The 21,188-nt window shown below is 31.9% G+C and overlaps 1 protein-coding gene across 1 annotated transcript; it reads left to right on the top strand.

Annotated features, from left to right (window-relative positions):
* The first annotated feature begins 253 nt into the window (after positions 1–253).
* LOC140879557 (polyadenylate-binding protein RBP47-like) lies at positions 254–6,453 on the top strand. Its single transcript, XM_073283319.1, has 6 exons — positions 254–770; positions 3,791–4,271; positions 4,713–4,777; positions 4,852–4,982; positions 5,052–5,148; positions 6,053–6,453. The coding sequence occupies exons 1-6, from the start codon at positions 393–395 to the stop codon at positions 6,200–6,202; spliced, it is 1,302 nt and encodes a 433-aa protein (XP_073139420.1). The 5' UTR covers positions 254–392; the 3' UTR covers positions 6,203–6,453.
* The last annotated feature ends 14,735 nt before the right edge of the window (positions 6,454–21,188 follow it).

The following is a 21,188-nucleotide window of genomic DNA, read 5'->3' on the forward strand; positions in this document are numbered from 1 at the left end:
TTATATATATTTTTTTGTCCCATAAAAAATATATTTGGTCATTGATTTGTTGTTTTAATTTTGACTTTTTTTTATATGAAGTACATAATAAATAAAAGATAAAATAGTAGTGAATCTGTAAGCATATTTAAGGGTTCAGATTGAAAGTGAATGGCCCCATCCAACGGCTGGCATGGTCATCTCAGGGCTTCCACGAAAACATCATAAATCCTCTTCCCCAGCCTCCAATCTCCACTCCTCTTTCATTCAATAACTCAGATTCATTCCCACATATTATACACACACACATATACATACAACACTATCCCATATATCTGTGTATCTATATATTTATTCTTGGAAAGATTCCTTATCATCATCACACCTTGGTTTTATACTATAATTCCTTGAAAATGCAAGCCAATAATGGGTCTGAATCTACCAAAAATAAAGACAGCAATAATGATGCAAGTAGTAATGGCATTAACAAGGGTGTTGGTGGCGGGCAGCATTTTGCGCCGCCGCAGCCGCATTTGTTGCCGGCAATTCCGGGGCAGCAGTGGGTGGCGATGCAGTACCCGGCCGCAGCGGCGGGGATGGTAATGCAGCATGGGATGATGGCGCCGCCGCATTACCCACCGCATTACGTGCCGTATCACCCCCACCAGCCTCCGCCGCCGTCTCCGCAGCATAGCAGCACCAATGGGGAGAACCGCACGATTTGGGTTGGTGACCTCCTTAACTGGATGGATCAGGATTATCTCCGAAACTGCTTTGCTTCCACGGGAGAGGTATACGTTTGTGTATTTTTTTTACGCCTACTTTTTTTTTTCTTTTAAGTAAAATTGATGGTTCTTTTAATGGGTTTTTGTTTTTGATTCTTGGTTAATCGTTGATGGTATTGTTTAAAAGATGTATGATAGGTAATGGAGTCGAAGTTAGTGTAAAGATGTGATTTTTAATAGTTGAAATTGGTGACTTAGCTTTAGTGATTGATTCGTTGTGCAGATGGATTTTGTTGATTGCATGCGAGTACTTTTCGGTATTTCTTCATTTGGAATTAGAATGTAATGTTGAGTGATGAGTTGGCTATGAATTGGAAAATTTTTCGGGGGCTCCATGATGCATATGTTAATCAACAATGCTTTTTTGGTCTGTATAGTTACTGTTTTCTGGGTGTTTGTGATTGGTGCTTATAACAGTTAATTCAGAATATAACAACGTGGATAGCATTAGAATACTTTTGTAGCATTTCCGAATTGGAATTCGAAAGTATTTGTTGAGTGATGGGTCAGCTATGAGTTAGAAAATTTTCAGAAGTTCATGGTACAATATTACTAATGAATAATGTTGTTTTGGCCCGTATAGCTAGTCAGTTACTATTTCTTGGTGACGTTTGTTCTTTTCTTTTGGGTAATTGGTTCTTATAGCAGTTAATTCAGAATATAAAACTGTTGATGGCATTTTAGTACTTTCGTAGTATTTCGTGATTATAATTAGAATGTATTTGTTGAATGATGAGGTTGCTTATGCGTGAACTGGGGTTCTGCAAGTTGGTCATTCTGGAGTGATGACACTATTTCCCCTATTAAACATTTACTTTTTGGTAAAGCAGCATTTAACTTTTAAATCTTCTGTTTTGTAATGCATACTTCGGTTTTTCTAATATGCTGAGATGGTGTACCAGTTTTATTTATTTCGACAGCTTTCTAGAATGATTAATGCGTCTTGATTCTCTTGAATACCGTGGCAATAACATTTCCTTTGCCTAGTTAGATTGTCAACTATTTCTCATTTTCTATTTCAGAGTTGCTCATCATATAGTTACTCTGTTTCCTAGCTCAATATGAAACTTTTAATATAACATTGTGGCTACATTATTCAATATGAACACTTAATTTGCACCAGAAGCATGGAAGTGGAAGAGCTTAACCTCATCTTAGGCACGAAACTATAAAATTTGAAAGCTTTTCAATTGCAGGGAGGTGACATAATTTTTCGTTGGTTCTTCTACCATAATATAAAGGCAAGGTATTTGATTTTATAATAATTTAAAACTTTGGGGCTGTGTTTGTTTCACTTGGCTATTTTATATGTTGGGTAGCAATAATTAGCCAATAGCCCCTTCTAGGAGAAGAATCGAAATGTAGCGTTTAGGTTGTGCAGTTTAAAAAATTTAAAATGCATTGTTAATATTGGTTATAACTTTTAATAAAGTGACAATTGCTCGATCTTACAATTGATATCATTTTCAATGTCATACGATCAATTCTCATTAGTTGCAACCTAGTGGCTCTTGTAAGAGTGCAAACGAACCGAATCGACCCGAATAATGGTAAAAATTTAAGGCTCAAATTCGGCTCGATTTAAGTATATTCGAGTTCGAGCTCGATCCGAAGCTCGAAAATTTCAAATATTTTAGCTCGAGCTCGGCTCGAAATGAAGTTCGAGTTCGGCTCGAAATATTCGAACCTATTTGTGAATTATTCGAACTATTGCTTGGATATTATGGTTCGAAATGCTCCAAATGTCCGAAAAGATTCGAAATATATATATATTTAATATATAATTAATTAATTATATTATATTAATAAAATATTAATGCTCGCGAACTATCGAACAAATAATTTTTGCTCGAGCTCGTCTCGAAAAAAAGTTCAAACATGTTTGGATTCGGCTTGAGTTCGATAAGTTCGAATACGAATCAAATATTTATCGAGCCGACTAGAAAAGCTCGCGAACCGGCTCGATTCGTTTACACCCCTAGGCTCTTGGGCTGTATGATTTGAAACGTCTTAGTATAGCTATTGGTAAAACCATAAATATCGATCCTAATTCCTACATAGTGAGTTTGCCATTGTTTATGATTTTGTACAAGTATATGGACCTAAATTATCCATTTAAATAGATTACAAATTCAGAATCCCTAAAGTTCTCCAAAATATTTATCAACTATCGAGGTTCTGCTCATTTGCCTCTCTAACATTCATTGGGGTAGAGAAACGCTCAAAATTATAACCTTTGACTATAAACTTGCTTGAAAAACTAATCTTTTTTTGCTATTTTTTTAAATAATGTTTCAGCTAAAATATTTATGATAATTATCTCGTGCTTAAAATTTCAGAAGATTGAAATTCCATGCGTCATTATCTTAGAATGACCCCTTCCTCATCATTCCAACGCATGATGCAATGGATGGTCTATTAAGATCCTTTAAATTGAGCTTTCTGGTATTTTCAACTCAAGGGTTTTGTTTAATCTTGAAAGATTTGTGGTTTGCTAAAAAATTTTTGGGAACTTGATACAATGTTGTGTTTCATTGTACTTTTGAAATGATTTTTGAGTATGGTTAGTTTAAAATTTGAAAATCTGCTTGTGAAATGTTTTTTTTGGGTATCATGAATTGGTTGCGAGAGATTTAATTTTGAAAATGGATGAAAACGCCTCCCGTACATTTTAGCAGAGGGATGCCCATTCAAAAGGCAAAATCAATTGAACTTTCAGTAAGAATTTCTTGTATTTTATTTAAAAAGCTGACAGTTTAACTAGGGTTATGTTTGTGTTTGTTTCCCAGTGAAAAATATTTGTTCATTGTTTTCATATGCATTTTCATTTTCTCTTGTTATGATGTATTATCAGCGAAAGTTGTGATTGAAAGCCAAAGTTCTTAGCTAGGATTTCATGCTCAAAAAACAGATTTTTTAAGATTTTTGATTCATCTTCCTGTAGCTAAACTTACCTAATTCCTTTTATTGACTTCAATTCATCTTTCATACTTCATATATCACTATGACAAATAATACTTGTGCAGGTTGCAGCCATTAAGGTAATTCGCAATAAGCAAACAGGTTCTTCCGAGGGATATGGATTTGTGGAATTCTATACACATGCTGCTGCTGAGAAAGTTCTACAATCTTATTCTTGTCTTACTATGCCTAACACAGATCAACTTTTTCGATTGAATTGGGCTTCATTTAGCATGGGTGATAAACGTTCAAGTAATGGTTCCGATCTTTCTATCTTCGTAGGAGATTTAGCTGCTGATGTGACCGATACTTTGCTTCACGAAACTTTTGTTAGTAAATTTCCCTCTGTCAAAGCTGCTAAAGTTGTCATTGATGCCAATACTGGTCGTTCGAAAGGCTATGGTTTTGTTAGGTTTGGAGATGACAATGAAAGATCACAAGCTATGATTGAAATGAATGGTGCCTATTGTTCTAGCAGGCCCATGCGAATAGGTGCAGCAACACCAAGGAAGGCATCTGGTTATCAACAACAGTACTCATCTCAAGGCATTGATAAGCAATCTTAATCTCAGTTGTTTTGTTTCTTCAGTGCTTTATATGTATCTCTTTCATACATTTCTAATTTAATTGATATGCTTGGACAATATGAGCAGCAGTAACAGCCATTGCTGATGGCATATCTTTTTTATTCTATCGTTGACCTGAAATTTTTTTTGTAGTCATTTCATCATTCCCTTATCAAGATTCAAGCCTTGATTTGTAATCTCTAAATGACCTTTAGATTTACGGGATACTTGCTGATGCCACTTTCCCATTCATATTCTGTTACTGGACCAAACTGGTTTCAGTGAATGTCAGTCCATTTTGTGAGCGTGGTTTTCCATGCCGTTGGTTCTGGATCAATCTGTTGTCTCCATGCTAGTTTTTTTTTCCTTTAACTCAAAAATGTAAATTTGCAGTCTAATATCTTTAGAATGATTATAATAGGTGGGCACTCGAATGGTGTCTCTGCCCCGGGCTCCCAGTCGAATGGAGATTCAGAGAACACTACAGTTGATTATCTGACCCTTTTTGTTCTCTTATCTTTCTTTTTGGCCAACATAAGGCTAATGCACCTTTTTAATAGATTTTTGTTGGAGGACTGGACCCTAACGCAAGTGATGACGATCTCAGACGGCCATTCTCACAATATGGTGAAATTGTATCAGTAAAAATCCCAGTTGGGAAGGGTTGTGGATTCGTACAATTTGCGAACAGGTAGTTTACTGGTTAAAACTAGTCCTAATTTCCTGTACCAATTTAAGTAACAAAGTTATGAATTTGAAGAATCAACGCTGAGGAGGCAATGCAGAAGTTGAATGGTACACCAATTGGACAGCAAACAGTACGCCTGTCCTGGGGACGTAGTCCAGCGAATAAACAGGTGAGTGACCTTTTCATACTGTCTTACCTGTCAGTACTCTATTGTTGCTGCTCGTTTTCATGTTTTCAAGAAGTTGGAGAGTCTATGATTAAGGATATGTGGTGATGTTTTGTGGAAACATGTTGTGAATGTATATGGAGTAGTTGAAATGGAAAGTGCAGTGGTTTGGTCAAGCTTTCGAAATGGGATGTTTTTCTCATGTAGATTGTACGTGATTCAAACTTTGGAAATATATACATAGTTTTAGAACAAAACTATAGCAAAAGCGTTTTTGGAGGGATTGGAAAGTTGATTTTAAAATAGTATGGGGGATGTGAAGCTGGATAAAGATGCATGTTAAAGTAATATTTATATGCTTTTTTATGTTTCTAGGAAGTGAAGGTATTTCTCCGAAAGATGAACCAATATATCCTAAAAAATTTTAACAAATTTTTTTGGCTTTCCTATTAGAGAATTTGAAACTCTCTTTTTCTGTTGTTGAACTTACATGGCATGCTTTTCCCAAAACCCTCCCATGTGCTCTCATTAGTTATTACCACGAGTTTTTTCTCCAAGAAAATGTACATAATTCGATTGAATTGGTGGCAATTAATAAAATTCCACTTTCCACATTGTCTCATTTCTTAGGAAACATTATTTTTTTTGTTTCTTTGAATGGCATATATGCCATTCGGTAGAGCTGCCTAGGCTCTTTTAGTCACAACACTGTTCCTCCAGTGTTGATGTTAGGGCAGAGTCAAGCTGTTCATAGAGTATGCTGTGGGAAAAGCCAAGGTTGCCTGCTGCGAACCACTTCATACGAGCAGGCAACCACTTCATACGTGTCACCTTTCCTAGGGAACCAAATCCATCTTTTGCTTACTTTGGATCAAAATCTTGTGTTGTTCATGTCCTTTGTCTGCAGTCAAGAGCTGACTATGGAAATCAATGGAGCGGGGCATACTACAGGGGACCATTTTTTGATGGCTTCGGATATGCTGCTGATCCAACCATGTATGTATATGGAGGGACTCCTTATCCAATGTATGGAGCGCACCAACAGCAAGTAAGCTAAGCATATGTAATGGTGTTCACGACGATGCATCATTCATTGCATCTCCGTTGCCTGGGCATGCAATTAAACATGGGACAGAACTTAACTTTTGATCAGGTTTGGTAGCCATTTAGTTGATGTGCATTCGTTAGAAGCGTGGACTTGACACGAACTTCTTGATTCGAATAAATGAACTTGGAAGGGTACTTTGGTTGCTATGCTTAGATCCTGATGCTAACTTGGAACTTAATTATGTTACATTTCTTATTGCATCTCTGGCTGTTTCATACAATGGGTAGAACATGACATGCATGTGTAAAAACCCAGGTAATTGTTTTTAAAAATTTAACCCCAATCCTAGTTCAGTTTTGATTTACTTGACTTATTTATTTATTTATTTATTTTATTTTTATATATATACTCTTAGAATTAAATTTGAGATGTAACAAAAATTAGAATTTTTTAGGAATCCAGTTAAGCAACGAGTGCAGAGTGCCATCCATGATAAGATTATTATTATTATTAAAAATAATAAATAAATCATTCAAAATCCCTTATTTTCATACATTGTTTTGGAATGCTTGTCTGTTATGCTGAATGAAATATGAATTATTTATGTCTATAATATTAATTAAAACTAAACACATGATTAACTAACTTTTGTACATTGGTGAACTTTATTAAAAAAAATCCAGATATATTCCTTGTGTCGTTTTTATTAAGGTAAAGTATATAAAAAAAATTTGATTAAATCTTTCCTTGTTCAAATTTCCACCTGAATTAAATTATCATCCCTTTTCAATTTTAAATAATAAATAATAAATAATTAAATAACTACGGTCTCAAATCTTAATGGTTATGATTTATTGTTAAAGCATATGCAATACAGGTGTTTCGACCAGTAGTTATTATCAAGAGACTTTTATATAAAAAATAAAAAATTGTGTTAACTAATTTTAAAAAACTACAAAAATATCATCGTTGTAGTCCTTAATTTTAATATAATTTTTCACTCAAAAATTTATTAACATAAAAAATCATGTACAATAAGTTAATTATACGTACAATGTGTGCACTTGCTCAGTATTAGATAAAAAGTGATGCTACAGATACAACAAAATTTGTACACCAAATTTTATAATACAAAAAATTTAATACAGGAATTTAATTTATCAAAATATCACGATACATCAAATACAAAATCTCACGATAAAATAGCAAAATCTCGCAATAAAATAACAAAATCTCACGATATTATTGTTGTAAATATCGTTGTACACGATATTTGTTGTACATTTAGCATTTTCTATTAGATAAATATCTAAATGTCAAGTCTTGAAAAGTGTTGGGCGATAGACAGGTGGTCACTTATTGATTTACGTCTAGCTGCCTAAGCAGCAATCTAGTCGGGTTTTAAAATTTTTTTAATTAATTATAAAAATATTTTTCATATCTAAAATTAGTATATATATATATATATATATATATATTTACATATGTTCAACATTTGTAAATATATAATTTTTCATTCATGCTTATTAATGTGCATACATTTTTTATGTGCGCATATTTTAACAAAATATGCATAAATTTATTCAACCATTTTTTCAAAAAAAATTATCAATATTTTAAATTTTATTTTAATTTTTTTAAAAAAATCAAATCGTCTAGGAAATTTATTACTCACCTAAGCGTGTTTTGAGTCACCTATGTGGCGCCTAGACAACTGATTATTTAACATTGCTTAAAACCACCGATTTTCGTAATACAGGACGGTAGGTAACTGTCCACTGCTTAAGTACTGACGTCTTTTAAAACATTAGTAAATACACACTAATTGATACTTTTTTTTAAAATTGTATTTAAGATGTAAATTATTTTTTAAAAAATAAATATTATGTAAATATAGTTAGTGGTTGCCTGATTGTTTTCATTGTGTTGGATACCAAAAGATTGTTTATATATAATTATATTTTTGAAATTAAATTGTATTAAAATAATTAAATTATTGATTGTTAAAATAAAAATAAAAATTTCGAACATTGTAGATGATACTTTTACATATTGTATATTTATATTAGGCCCTGTTTAATAGTCATGATAAGAGGGTGATTGGCAAATAATCAATCATAATCACAAGTTTGGTACGAGTATTGGAATTCGAAATTATCCTAGTGTTTGTCACATGGCCCGCACTGTACACATTAAATGGTACATAACTTAACAGAGTTGTACTTAGGGGTGCCAAAAATTTCCGAAATCCCGACCCTTCCCGAATCTCATCCCATTTTCGTCCCGAAAAAATCCCTACCCGATATTTTTCCGACCCGAATTTTCGGCATTTTTCCCATCCCGATTCATATTGGGAGAGGGATTGAGAATAAAATCTTATCCCAACGGGATTAATATATTTTATTAATAATTTTATTAATAAATTAAACTAAATATTATTGTGTTTCAACTCATATAACAATTAATTGTGCACTCATTGTTTATTGTTGAAACGGTCGAATAATATAATTAAGAAATGATATTTTATTTTTTGTATTATTTTAAAATATCAAATTAATAAAATAATAAATTCATATTTATAATTATCTAATTAGATGATGGTTTGCTAGATGTCTGAAGGAACAAAATTAACTTCGATTACTGACATTACCTTTTATTTTGTCTTCAATTTTTTTTTTTTTTGAGATCTTGTAATGTCCCCATTACCTGGCTTTCTCTCCTTATATTTTTTTGCAATTTTTTCTTAGCTTTGGAGCATTTGAATGGGAGAAACTCGAATATGTTACTCAAGGGATACTTTTGATATTTGTGATGTACTAAGGAGTTGTTTGAGATTCTTCATAGATTTTTTTAAAAAAAATATTTTTAAGGATTACCCTCTCCCTACCCAACGAGATTCGGATCTCGACACTTTTCGGGTGCGAGATCGGAAGGAAAAAATAATCTCAATTCTTATTACGGGACGGGTCCCAACCCGATCCTATCCCTAGTTGTACTCATGTGATTCTTTATACAACCCATGGATAATTTGAATAATTCCTATTTTTTCCTTTCTTATTATATATAAAATCAAACCCTCCATTCTCCAATTTTGTTTACGCGCTTTTGATTAGATAGATATTGAAAAATTGTGGTTATGGAATCAATAAATTAAATGCGATGTGAGAAATTTTGGTTTATATCAATATTAAAAAAATATTGTTTATTTGAGAAAATATAATTATACACATTTTAAAAAATATAAAGAATTCTAATATTTATCGGCAATTAGAAACCGTCACAGATTCGGTACTCAATATTTTAATTTTTTTAATTAGTTTCAAATAATATTATTAAGAAGAATAATAGTAAGTAAAATTATATCAATGACTCTAATAATAATATTATTAGTATGAGTAATAATAACAAGATTAAATAAATTTTTTATCAATAATAAATAAGAAATACTATCAATATGACGAATAAGAAGAATAATTAGTAAATAATTAATAATAAGAGTTCAATTAATAATGATATTAACTGTAAATTACTAAGAAAATTAATTGACGAATAAGAAGAATAATTTTAATTATAAAATATAAAGAAGTAATAGGAATTAAATATTACTGATTAAAAGAATAATATAATCACTTATAATGAGAATAATAAATGTGTAATAAGTTTATTAAACTTATTATATATTATCATTATATTTAATATTAATTTATTAGACTTATTACTTCGTATTCTTATTGTACTTAATATTGATATTATCAATATTTTTTAAAAATTATTTATTATTTATTTTATAGATTATTTTATTTTCTATTATTTATTTATTGTTTTTTTTATATATTAAAATTAGGTAATTATGTACACATAATGGGGATATTTTGGTCATTTCTTCGTGATACAAAAAATTAATCAACACTGTTGAAATCATACCAAACATCATATTATTAACATATCTTCCTTCCCTTTGATAAAAAAAAAAAAACATAACTTCCTTTCATTTCCATAGATGTTTCTACTAAAATATTTTGTCCAAAAAGACGGTAGAATTTCACAAGTGGGGTCTAAGGTAATGTTTGGAAGAGCTTGTAGTAAGTACTTCTCAGCTTTTTGTTAACAAAATTTTACAAAATTTTAGATTTTTGTTAACGAAAAAGCAGAGAAGTACTTCTAAGAAGCTCTCCCAAACACTACCTAAGGGTACCCCCAACGCTATGTTTATAAAACTCAATGCACGCACGCGTTGCGGAAACCCACTTCCAATTTCAAATTTGGATACTAGTTGCAAGTAATTTTTTATATTAATTTTTTTTTAAAATAAAAAATTTTGTTTTATAAAATTAATATAAAAGTATAAAAAAATTATAAAAATATATCGCAATGCACGCACGCGTTGCGGAAACTATTGTTTTATAAAATTAATATAAAACTTTTACCAAGTCCCGGATTTGGCAGTGGTTCTGCCATGGTGGCAGAACCATGGCAGGATCCATGCGGGGACAAAGTGTCCCGGCTTTCTTTCTTTTTTTATTTTTATTTTTATTATATATATATATTTGAAATTAATAAAAATAATAAATAAAATCTAGTAAATAATATTTAATTAGGAAATAAAAGATTTTAAAGATTTTTTTATTAAAATAATAACCATGAAATAAAATTTATTTTATTTAATTAATTGCTCTTATGTTTCAAAAATTAATTAATTGACTAAAATTTTAAAATAATTTGAATTAGTTTTATTAATTGCACTATTAATATAAATATTAAGTACGTAAGTTATAAACAAAATTTCTTGTGCACTCAGCACACAACTTTCCGACTATTTTAAAAAAATTAGTATAAAAATAATTTTAATAAAATAGATCAGTTTTAAAAACTTCATTAAACTAGTACAATTGGGAATAATTTATCCTGAATTGAACAGGAGTTTTGCAATAGTGACACAACACTTGTTGAATCCGGGACATAGTCTCCCTGATTCAAAAAGTTTCATTAATTTTTTTTGGCCAATAAATAATTTCGGATAAAAAAAACGAAAAAAACTTGTTCTTTATTTGAGTTAATTCACTAAATAAAATAATATTTAATTAAAGGTTATTATAATCAAAAAAATTAAATATTGTCTGTATTTAAGAAAAATAATATTAAAATGTTAATATAAATATTAAAGTGATTTTATTTAATATATCATAATATTTTATTGTTTTTAAATTAAATGATAAATACTGTTAATATTTAATACTAATGTTAATATTAATCTTAAAATAATTTTAATGTTTTTTAATTATTTATTATTATAATAATTTTTAAATGTGTTTAGATTATAATCATATTTGTTGAATTTGTTTCTAATTTTATTGGAGTGATTTGTTAAAAGTTAATATGGAATAATTAATTATTTTATTAATTGTATATTTCGTGGTAATAATACATTTAATGTTTTTTTGTACAATTTTTACTTGTAATATGAATTAATGTTATTAAAAATAGTGAATTACTTTTCATTAGTTTTTGAGAAAATATTTGTAAATTATTACGTTTTATGAAAAATTAAATTTATAAATTCTAATATTTTAATTAGAAATATTATCAAATAAAACCAAAATAATAATATTGTACCGAAACTAACTGTAATTATTTTACTTTATATCATCATATTAGCAATAATAATACACTACTTAATATTTATATTAATAGTGTAATTAATAAAACTAAATATTATTATTTAATAATTTATGAATATAAGAACAATTAATTAGATGGTATGGCTTTCATTTTTTGGTAATTATTTTAATAAAAAATATTTAAAATATTTTATTTATTAATTAAATATTCTTGACTATAGTTTTTTTGAATTTGAATTTAGTAAAAATAATAAATAAAATATATCAAAAATATTTAAAACTCTATTTTATTAAAAACTAATTTATGAAACATAAGATCAATTAATTGAATGAATGACTTTCATTTTATGATAATTATTTTAATAGAAATTTTTTAAAATTTTTTGATTAATTATTCAAATATTATTGACTAGATTTTATTTATTATTTTTATTAATTTCAAATAAAACAAAAAAAAAAAAGAAAAAGGAATCGGGACCGTGTCCCATCATTGGCAAATGGCAGGAGGCCTGCCATGGTTCTGCATCATGGCAGAAACCCTGCCAAATCCGGGACTTAGAGTCCCGGATTATAATACTTTCATACAGTTTTATAAAATGGTTTATTTTTATAATTAATTTTTAAATTTATATTATTTTTTAAAAAAAGCCAGAGGGTGTGATCCACGCACCCTCTATCCAAGCGAGCCGAGAGCTTTGCACTCACGCATGAGGCACGAGTCCCATGCGTAATTTATTTATCTATATAGAAATAATAAATGAACAAAACAATTGAAACGTGTGCACCGATCATGTTGGAAAGGATCGGGGGTGAACTGATTTTACTTGACTAAACCGAGTTCAGTTGTGTTTGACAACTAAATCATTTATTTGTCAGTTATCGATGTCAGTTGACCAAAAAATGAATATGTGCGGAAAGAGGTCTACTGACAGATTAGAACATATGTACATGGCTAGGTAAACTGAATAGATGATCTCGAGTGAAAGTAAAGAACACAGATTTGTTTATGGATGTTCGAAAACTCATATTCTATGTCACACATTCTTCCACTTAGAAAAGATTTCACTAGTAAACTTTGAGTATTACAAATACTTTGCAATACCCCAGTTCAGTTAAGACTTACACCACTGCCTACAACTGAAACTCCTAGCACTTCGACTGAAGAATACAATCCTCCACTGATTCTATTACAAGATTTTTTTGACACACTAACTGATCTATTACAATGAGTTTAGAATTTGATAGACTGAGCATAATATGATCCTACACTTGATGAAATATAATTCAAAGTGTGTTCTTGATCAGTTGACTTAAATTACTCTTGAAGTCTTCAGTTGACTCATACATAGATAGCTCGACTGAAATTACTGAGAATGTGATTGTTCGAGCGATTCAAGAGTTTCGAGAGCCTTATCCAAAACTGTTCTTCATCTGATATTTATAACTCCAACTATAATGGTAATATTCAAAATACAATAGTTATCTTGTCTTGTTTGCTATATCGTACTATCTGATTTGAGAGTACTCTGTTGCTCTTTACAGGATCTGCGGTGTCAGCTAAGTACGGAAAACTCTATCCATATCCAAAGTATACTTTTGAAATAAAGTGTTCTTGAAATACTTCAGTATTATCTCCACTTGGTTTCTCTTGACTAGTCCAGTTTTGGTCATTTAGTTCAGTTGAGTTACCATCTCTAGTTGGGTAACTTGTCCAATTGAGTAAAATTGTCCAGTCGAGTAGATTTTAGTTTAGCTCATGCTAGATTGATTTAGTCATGCTCTGCTCAACTAAATCCAATCTAGCTTGACTAGTCCAGTCGAGGTTCCATCTAGTTTAGCTTGTGGACTAGTTAGGTCTATTCAGTTGACTTGTTTAGTTGTCCAGTTCAGTACTTCAGTTTAGCTTTTGGACAAGTTCAGTTCTCCTCATAATTTTGCCTATGTAATCTATCAATCATCAAAACAGTTTTTCAACATAGAAATCATGAACGTTCCAACAATTTTCCCTTTTTAGTGTTGATAAAAATTCAGCATGTAACTCCATATTCCGGCAAAATAAATCCTTAAAATCCACTGGAACTATTTAGTCTTCAAAATATTCAACTCATCTCCAGTTTTGCACTTTTTCTGATCTCCAGTTGACCTCTTGATCTTCAGTTATGCTCTTGATACACTTGATACTTCACTTATCTTCACTTCTTGAAGATATTCAACTTCTCAGCTTCTTGCATCTTCTTCCAACAATTTATCCTTTTTAATTGATCTTGAAACCACTTGTAGGGAATGGTCTCTTTTCCCCCTTTTTGTCAATCACCAATGAGGGATCTTCTCTTCTATTGAATCCTTCTCCTTGTATTTAAGACAAAATATCTTCAAGCAGTTCCTTCCCCCTCAATGGGTAATGTCTCACTAATTCAGTTGTGACATCTTGGCATGACTCGTCTTCGACTACATTAGTGTGTCTACTTCAGTTGGGGTACCAAACTGAAATTTGTCTTATCAGTTGGCCTGCTCAAGAATCTTCGTTCCCCCTCAACAAATGCATAGCTTAGGAAAACTGATATTCCCCCTGAATTTATTCTCCCTCAAACTTTTTCTTAGCTGCATAGATTATCTCAAGAAGGTTGCACTATCTAGTTGCAACTACTCTGACAGTTGTCTAGAGAAAGTCTTCAATTAGGCGAAGGTAGTTCTGTCGTGATATCAGTTGGGCTTTCACCAGTTGAACTTTGTCTCAGCATCAAACTGATCTTCTGATAGTCGTGTTTGTGTTGCATATTTTAATATTATTTTGTTGTTGTTTTGCATGCATTTATATGTTTTAATTATGTATTTTGTTCATATTTCATGCATCCTGTCTTCATAACATGCTCCCGGGTTTATTGTGTAGGATGTAACATTTTGGCTGGAAAATTGAGCCAGAAGTTTGGCCGCTCGATCTGCATACTTTCACCGATCGAGCGGGCGTCATGGAACAAGAAAGATTTCGAGACAGAGTTTTACCCGCTCGATCTGCCATATTCAACAGATCGAGCGGCCAGAAGAATAAAATCAGGAGTAGAAACAGAGTTTTGCTCGCTCGATCTGTCAAGTTCAATCGATCGAGCGAGCTGCGCAGTTCGGGAAATGATCTTTAATTTAGAAAATTTTATTTTTAAGGACTCTAGTATTTTATTAGGTCATTATTCCGATTTTCACCACTTTTAATCAGATTTGGATGTGTAGAACACCAAGTATTCCTTGGCGGCTAGGTTTTATTCTAACTTTTCTGAAATTTCTTCTCTTCTTTTGATTTTTATTGCGAATTTCATGAATAATTGTGGCTAGGCTTTAGAACTTGGTTGAGGAAGACAAGCCCTTGAATTTATTTATTTGTGAGATTCAAATTTTTAGTGTTTAATTATTATTGAGTATCAAAAGTTGTTTTGGATTATTTTATGCTTGTTGTGAGATTTTCGGATTGATCACCCTAGGATTTCGCTTTACAATCTACTGCTAAATTAGAATTCAAATCCGTAATTGTTTGAATCATCTAATTTGTGAAGCAAATGCAATTAATAATTTTCCGCTTGTGAATTTATTAATCTGTAGGAACAACAATTGACTAGATTAAATACATCCGCTTGTGTATGTGTTGTCTAGATTCATCAGTTTTACTAGTTTGCATGCTGCCTTGAATTTAAATCTAATCTATTGTATTGGGTTGATTCATTGTTAAGGGTTAATTTAGAACGCCTGTGTCTAGTTTACTAAGATTAAGGTGAAACATGAATTTAAGTTCCAATGACAAATATTCAATTAGAATTAATTATTTTTAGATAATCGATGATCGAGTGAATAATTTTAAGGGTGTATTCGACCGAAACCAAGGCTTGTTTTTAATTGATTTCTCATAATTTTAATTCTTGCATGTTAGTTGATAGAATTTCATTTTAAATTGATTTTAATTAATAGTAGTTAATTTCAATCCAAAAACCCCTTTATTTATTTTTAGTATTTTAAGGAACACAATTAAATTTCACTTTTCTCGTGGGAACGATTCATTCTCTCACTACTACATAATTTATTTATCTGATTAAGTTGAGTAATTTGGGCGTGACACGACTGAGCGCTACCAAATTTTCACTTAATCCTTTCTCGCCCTCGAGCCAGTCATGCAAAAACAAAATGAAAACATAACAAAAATATAAGCAAGGAAGAATCATGAATATCATAGCCTCAACGAAGTTTCTCACATAAAAACAAGCTTACGAATACTCTCGATTTTACATGATACACCTCCAGTAGAATGTGAACGTGTGTGTGTGTCATGTTATCCCAGATACATGCACCTTCAAAAGACATAATTTCAAGACTGTTCTCCGAACTAGGAGACTTCAGTGTAAGTATCACAATCAAGAACCCTCCTCTGAACAATCCCTCAACACAACACAACTCTTTTGAGATATAATTACACACCGTCGGATTTTGCACCCGAAATTTTTAGAGTCCCAATAATTACTCGCATACTTAGCTATAACTAAGATAGGATTCAAATTTCAATCCCCTCGTCTATAGCTCGGATGGAACTACAATCCCATTAAGTCCGCAAACTTAGCTATGTATTAGTGACTAGAATTTCAATAACTTTGCAAGCCCGAATGGAATTGTTATTTTAAAATTTTTCAAAATTTTAACCCCATTCAATCCGCATACTTAGTCAAGAGCAAGAAGATTTGGATTTCAATCTCTTACTCATAACCCGGATGGAGTTAATTTCATTTTCACAAAATTTTTCATAAACCAAAATATTTTAATAGGTGCGCCCAAGATTGTATATGTCATTTCAAAAAGATCATCAAGATTCAAGAAACTATCAAGTTCCACAAACACCTATTTCCGTGCAGTGGTCCAATAGACATCAACATCATCTAATACATCGCTACAATTTACTGGTTAAACATGTGTGCTTAAAAATATTCACTAATCAACCTACGGTTTCTCATATCCAATCAAGAGTAAAAATTTTCGCAAAAAATCAAATTTTCAACTTCATCATCATAGGCTAGAAATCATCCTCTACTTATGCACACGAAACAAACATGAAACAACGACAAAAACATTTCACGAACTATATGAAAATACGCAATAAAACAAATTTTCTCTCAATGCTTCAGAACAAAAACAAAAACACAACAACACAAATAACAAAATGACATTGATATGAAAATGTAAAACAGAACTCCCCTGGTTCAAGTGTTGGAGTTGTCGTCCTCTTTGACGTCTGACGGAATAGTGGAAGAATCATATTGAGACTTGGACTGCGGAGGTGGCGGCACTCGGTTCTGAAAACAACGCAAATAAAACGTAAAAACTAAATGAAAGGAAAGAACACTGGGTTGCCTCCCAGCCAGCACCTCTGTTTACAGTCTTCGGACCGAATATATGCTTCTGATGCTCATGGTGGTTCATATCTAGCTATCTTGTCCACCTTCACCCACTTGAGAGTTTTTGCAGTTATTTTCGGTCTCATCTTATGCTGCTTTAATTTCTTGTCGGTCCCCGTCTCTTGCTTACTTCTTCCATTTTCCCATGGGTATACCCTTTGATCGATCAGGAGGAAGTTTTGTCTTAGTCCTAGATGCCTGCAAATCAAAAAGGAAAATCTTATCATTGGAGTGTTTAGCATATTTTGCAACAAATTTCTCTAGCTTATTCCCATTCACAAATTCCTTGTTTTCTTGTGACAAGTGATTATTGACATCAATAACATTAACAACACTTTCACAACTAGGAATTTTCAGGGTATCAAAAATATTAAACTTAACAACCTCCCCATCAAATTCCATAGTGAGAGTACCATTATTAAAATCTATGATGAACTTTGAAGTTTTAAAAAATGGTCTTCCTAGCAAAATTGGGCTCTTCAAATCATTGTTTTTCATGTCAAGCACATAAAAGTCAGCAGGAAAAACCAAATTACCAACTTGCACAAGAACATCCTCTATCACACCCCTAGGCTAAATAGTAGATCTATCAGCCATATGGATAGCAGTTGCAGTTTCATTCAAAGACCTTAGTTTTAACGAAGCATAAGTAGAATATGACATGACATTAATCGATGCTTCTAAGTCTAACATGGCCGTATCAAGCTGAACATCTCCTATTTTACAAGGAATCGAAAACATACCAGGATCCTTGAATTTTGTGGGTATCATTCTCTGAATAACAGCAGAAACCTGTTCTCCTAGTTCTATTTTTTACATCCCTTCAACTTTTGTTTTATTTTTGCAGTACATAATTCTTTCAAAAATTAGCATAGCGAGGTACTTGTTTAATAGCATCTAACAATGTAATATTTACCTCACATCTACGAAAAGTGTTATACAACCCCTTAATACCTTCATCCTTCCTAGACTCTTCAATGCAAGGGGAAAAAGGGGCTACAGGTTTATACTCAGAAAGAGGAGGAAACTTACCTCTTGGCGCTTCCTTTTGAATAGGTTCCCTCTCCTCTACCTTGGATTTCTACTCATTTTCGTTCTATACTGGTGCTTGTATCACTTCTTCATGAACCTTCAACTCCCTTCCACTCCTCAAAGTTATTGCACTCACATTTTTCTTTGGATTAGGCACTGTCTGAGATGGTAAACTGCGAGAGTTTTGTGCCTCCAACCTATTGATTGCGGTTGCCAACTGTCCCACCTGAGTATTCAAGTGTTGGATACTTGCTCTTGTTTCCTGTTGAAAATTTAAAGTATTAGTTGCAAGATCCTTAACAATGTTTTCTAAAAACTCACCAGGAGTTGGAATTTGAGGGCGCTGTGGTTGTGGAGGGTATGACGGCCTATATGCTTGAGTATTCGGTTGCACGTGAAGTGCAAGCTGATTCACCGGAGGGTTTTCGTATCTAAGATTGGGATGGTATTTCCAACCTAGATTGTATGTGTTGGAATAAGGATCATACTTCTATTGTGGTGGCCCGGAAAATCCTCCAGTGGCATTCACTTGTTCGACCGTTTTCTCTTGAAGTGTGGGACACATGTCAGTTGAATGCCCCATCGCAGCACAAATTCCACACTTTTTCACATTCTGTCCATTCCCTACAGCCATTTGACGCACAAGAGATGTCAGATCAATCAGTTGTTGTTCTAGGGAAGAAACATTTAACTCATTACTCCTTTTAGTCGAAAAATCACTTCTGTTGGTGCCAAATTGTTGAGAATTGGCAGCCATATTCTATATTAGGTTCCTTGCAGCTTGTGGTGTTTTATCAACAAACACTCCTCCACTGGCCGCGTCTAGCATACTCCTGTCATGAGGCAACAAACCTTCATATCAATATTGGATTAAAATATTTTCACTTATTTGATGTTGCAAACAGCTAGCACAGAGCTTTTTGAACCGCTCCCAATATTCGTGAAGTGATTCCCCTATCTGTTGTTTGATGTCATAAACGTCCTTCCTGATATTTGCTACTCTAGAAGCTGGGAAGTATTTCTCCAGAAAAATTCTCTTCACTGCAGTCCAGGTTGCGATGGATCCAGGAGTTAGGTAGTATACCCAATCCTTCGCAGCATTCTTCAACGAAAACGGAAAGGCTCTCAATTGGATCTGCTCCTCTGTTACTCCATGGGGTTTCATGCTCGTGCATACCACATGTAATTTCATCAAGTGCTTGTGGGGATCCTCAACTGCAAGACCATGAAAAGAAGGTAATAAGTGAATTAATACGGATTTTAACTCAAATGTAACATTAGCTTCTAGAGTGGGAAAAGTAATGCATAAAGGCTGCTGGTTTAAATTAGGAGTGCCCAGTTGTCTCAATCTCAGATTCGCGTTGGCAGCCATCTCTTCTTCAGGTTCTTCAAATGGAACCTCTTCTTCCTCTTCAAATATCCTTTGAGCTTCCCTCTTCCGTCGATGAAAAGTTCTTTCTATCTCAGAATCATAGGGAAATTCTTCTTCTTCTGAAGATTCACCTGCAAGCATGAACAAACCAGAGAAGCACTGGGGGGAAAGAATAGAAATAAAAACAAAAAAAAGAACCCAAATAAATTAAACGCCTTCCCCGGAAACGTCACCAAAATTTGGTGGCGCTCAGTCGTATCGCACCCAAATTACCCAACTCAATCAGATAAATAAATTATGTAGTAGTGAGAGTATGGATCATTCCCACGAGGAAAGTGAAATTTAATTGTGTTCCTTAAAATACTAAAATTAAATAAAGGGGTTTTTGGATTGAAATTAACTACTACTAATTAAAAGCAATTTAAAATGAAATTCTATCAACTAACATGCAAGAATTAAAATTATGAGAAATCAATTAAAAATAATCCTTGGTATCGGTCGACTACACCTTTAAAATTATTCATTCGATCATCGATTATCTAAAAATAATTAATTCTAATTGAATATTCATCATTGGAACTTAAATTCATGTTTCACCTTAATCTTAGTTAACTAGACACAAGCGTTCTAAATTAACCCTTACCAATGAATCAACCCAATACAAGCGATTAGATTTAAATTCAAGGCAAAATACAAACTAGTAAAACTGATGAATCTAGACAACACATACACAAGCGGATGCATTTAATCTAGTCAATTGTTGTTCCTACAGATTAATAAATTCACAAGCAAAAAATTATTAATTGCAGTTGCTTCACAAATTATATGATTTAAACAATTACAGATTTGAATTCTAATTTAACAGTAGATTGTAAAGAGAAATCCTAGGGTGATCAATCCGAAAATATCACATACAAGCATAAAATAATCCAAAACAATTTTTGATACTCAATAATAATTAAACACTGAAAATTTGAATCTCACAAATAAATAAATTCAAGGGCTTGTCTTCCTCAACCAAGTTCTAAAGCCTAGCCACAATTATTCATGAAATTCGCAAGAAAAATCAAAAGAAGAGAAGAAATATCAGAAAAGTTAGAATAAAATCTAGCCGCCAAGGAATACTTGGTGTTCTACACGTCCAAATCTGATTAAAAGTGGTGAAAATCGGAATAATGACCTAATAAAAGACTTGTGACGCATAAAATCCAATTTACTAGATTACATGCATTAATTTAATAAATATTAAGATTTTTATTTTTTTAAGTTTATTTGATTTAAATTCTTTATGTGAATTATGTGTTAATGAAATATTTCATTATTTATTCAAATGATTATATTGTGCAATTTATTTGTTTTAAATTTTTTTTAAGGTTTAGACTTGCATATTTAAATGATTTTAATTATTTAGTTTATTCTTTTAAATTATTTTAACTCTTTAGTTTAGTTATTTAAATATTTTTGAGTGTCCAACTTATTTATTTTAAATAGATTATATTTAGCGGTTAATTGTTTTAAATTATTTTAAATGTCTATCTTATTTATTT

Source organism: Henckelia pumila, chromosome 2 (assembly GCF_033568475.1).
Source record: "Henckelia pumila isolate YLH828 chromosome 2, ASM3356847v2, whole genome shotgun sequence".
Lineage (NCBI taxonomy): Eukaryota > Viridiplantae > Streptophyta > Magnoliopsida > Lamiales > Gesneriaceae > Henckelia > Henckelia pumila.

Bases quoted from the DNA above. Each gene is read 5' to 3' on its own strand.
- LOC140879557 (XM_073283319.1), top strand. From the start codon at position 393: ATGCAAGCCAATAATGGGTCTGAATCTACCAAAAATAAAGACAGCAAT. The intron at 771-3,790 runs GTATACGTTTGT...ATACTTGTGCAG, and splicing joins GCTTTGCTTCCACGGGAGAG to GTTGCAGCCATTAAGGTAAT. The intron at 4,272-4,712 runs GCATTGATAAGC...TGATTATAATAG, and splicing joins ACAACAGTACTCATCTCAAG to GTGGGCACTCGAATGGTGTC.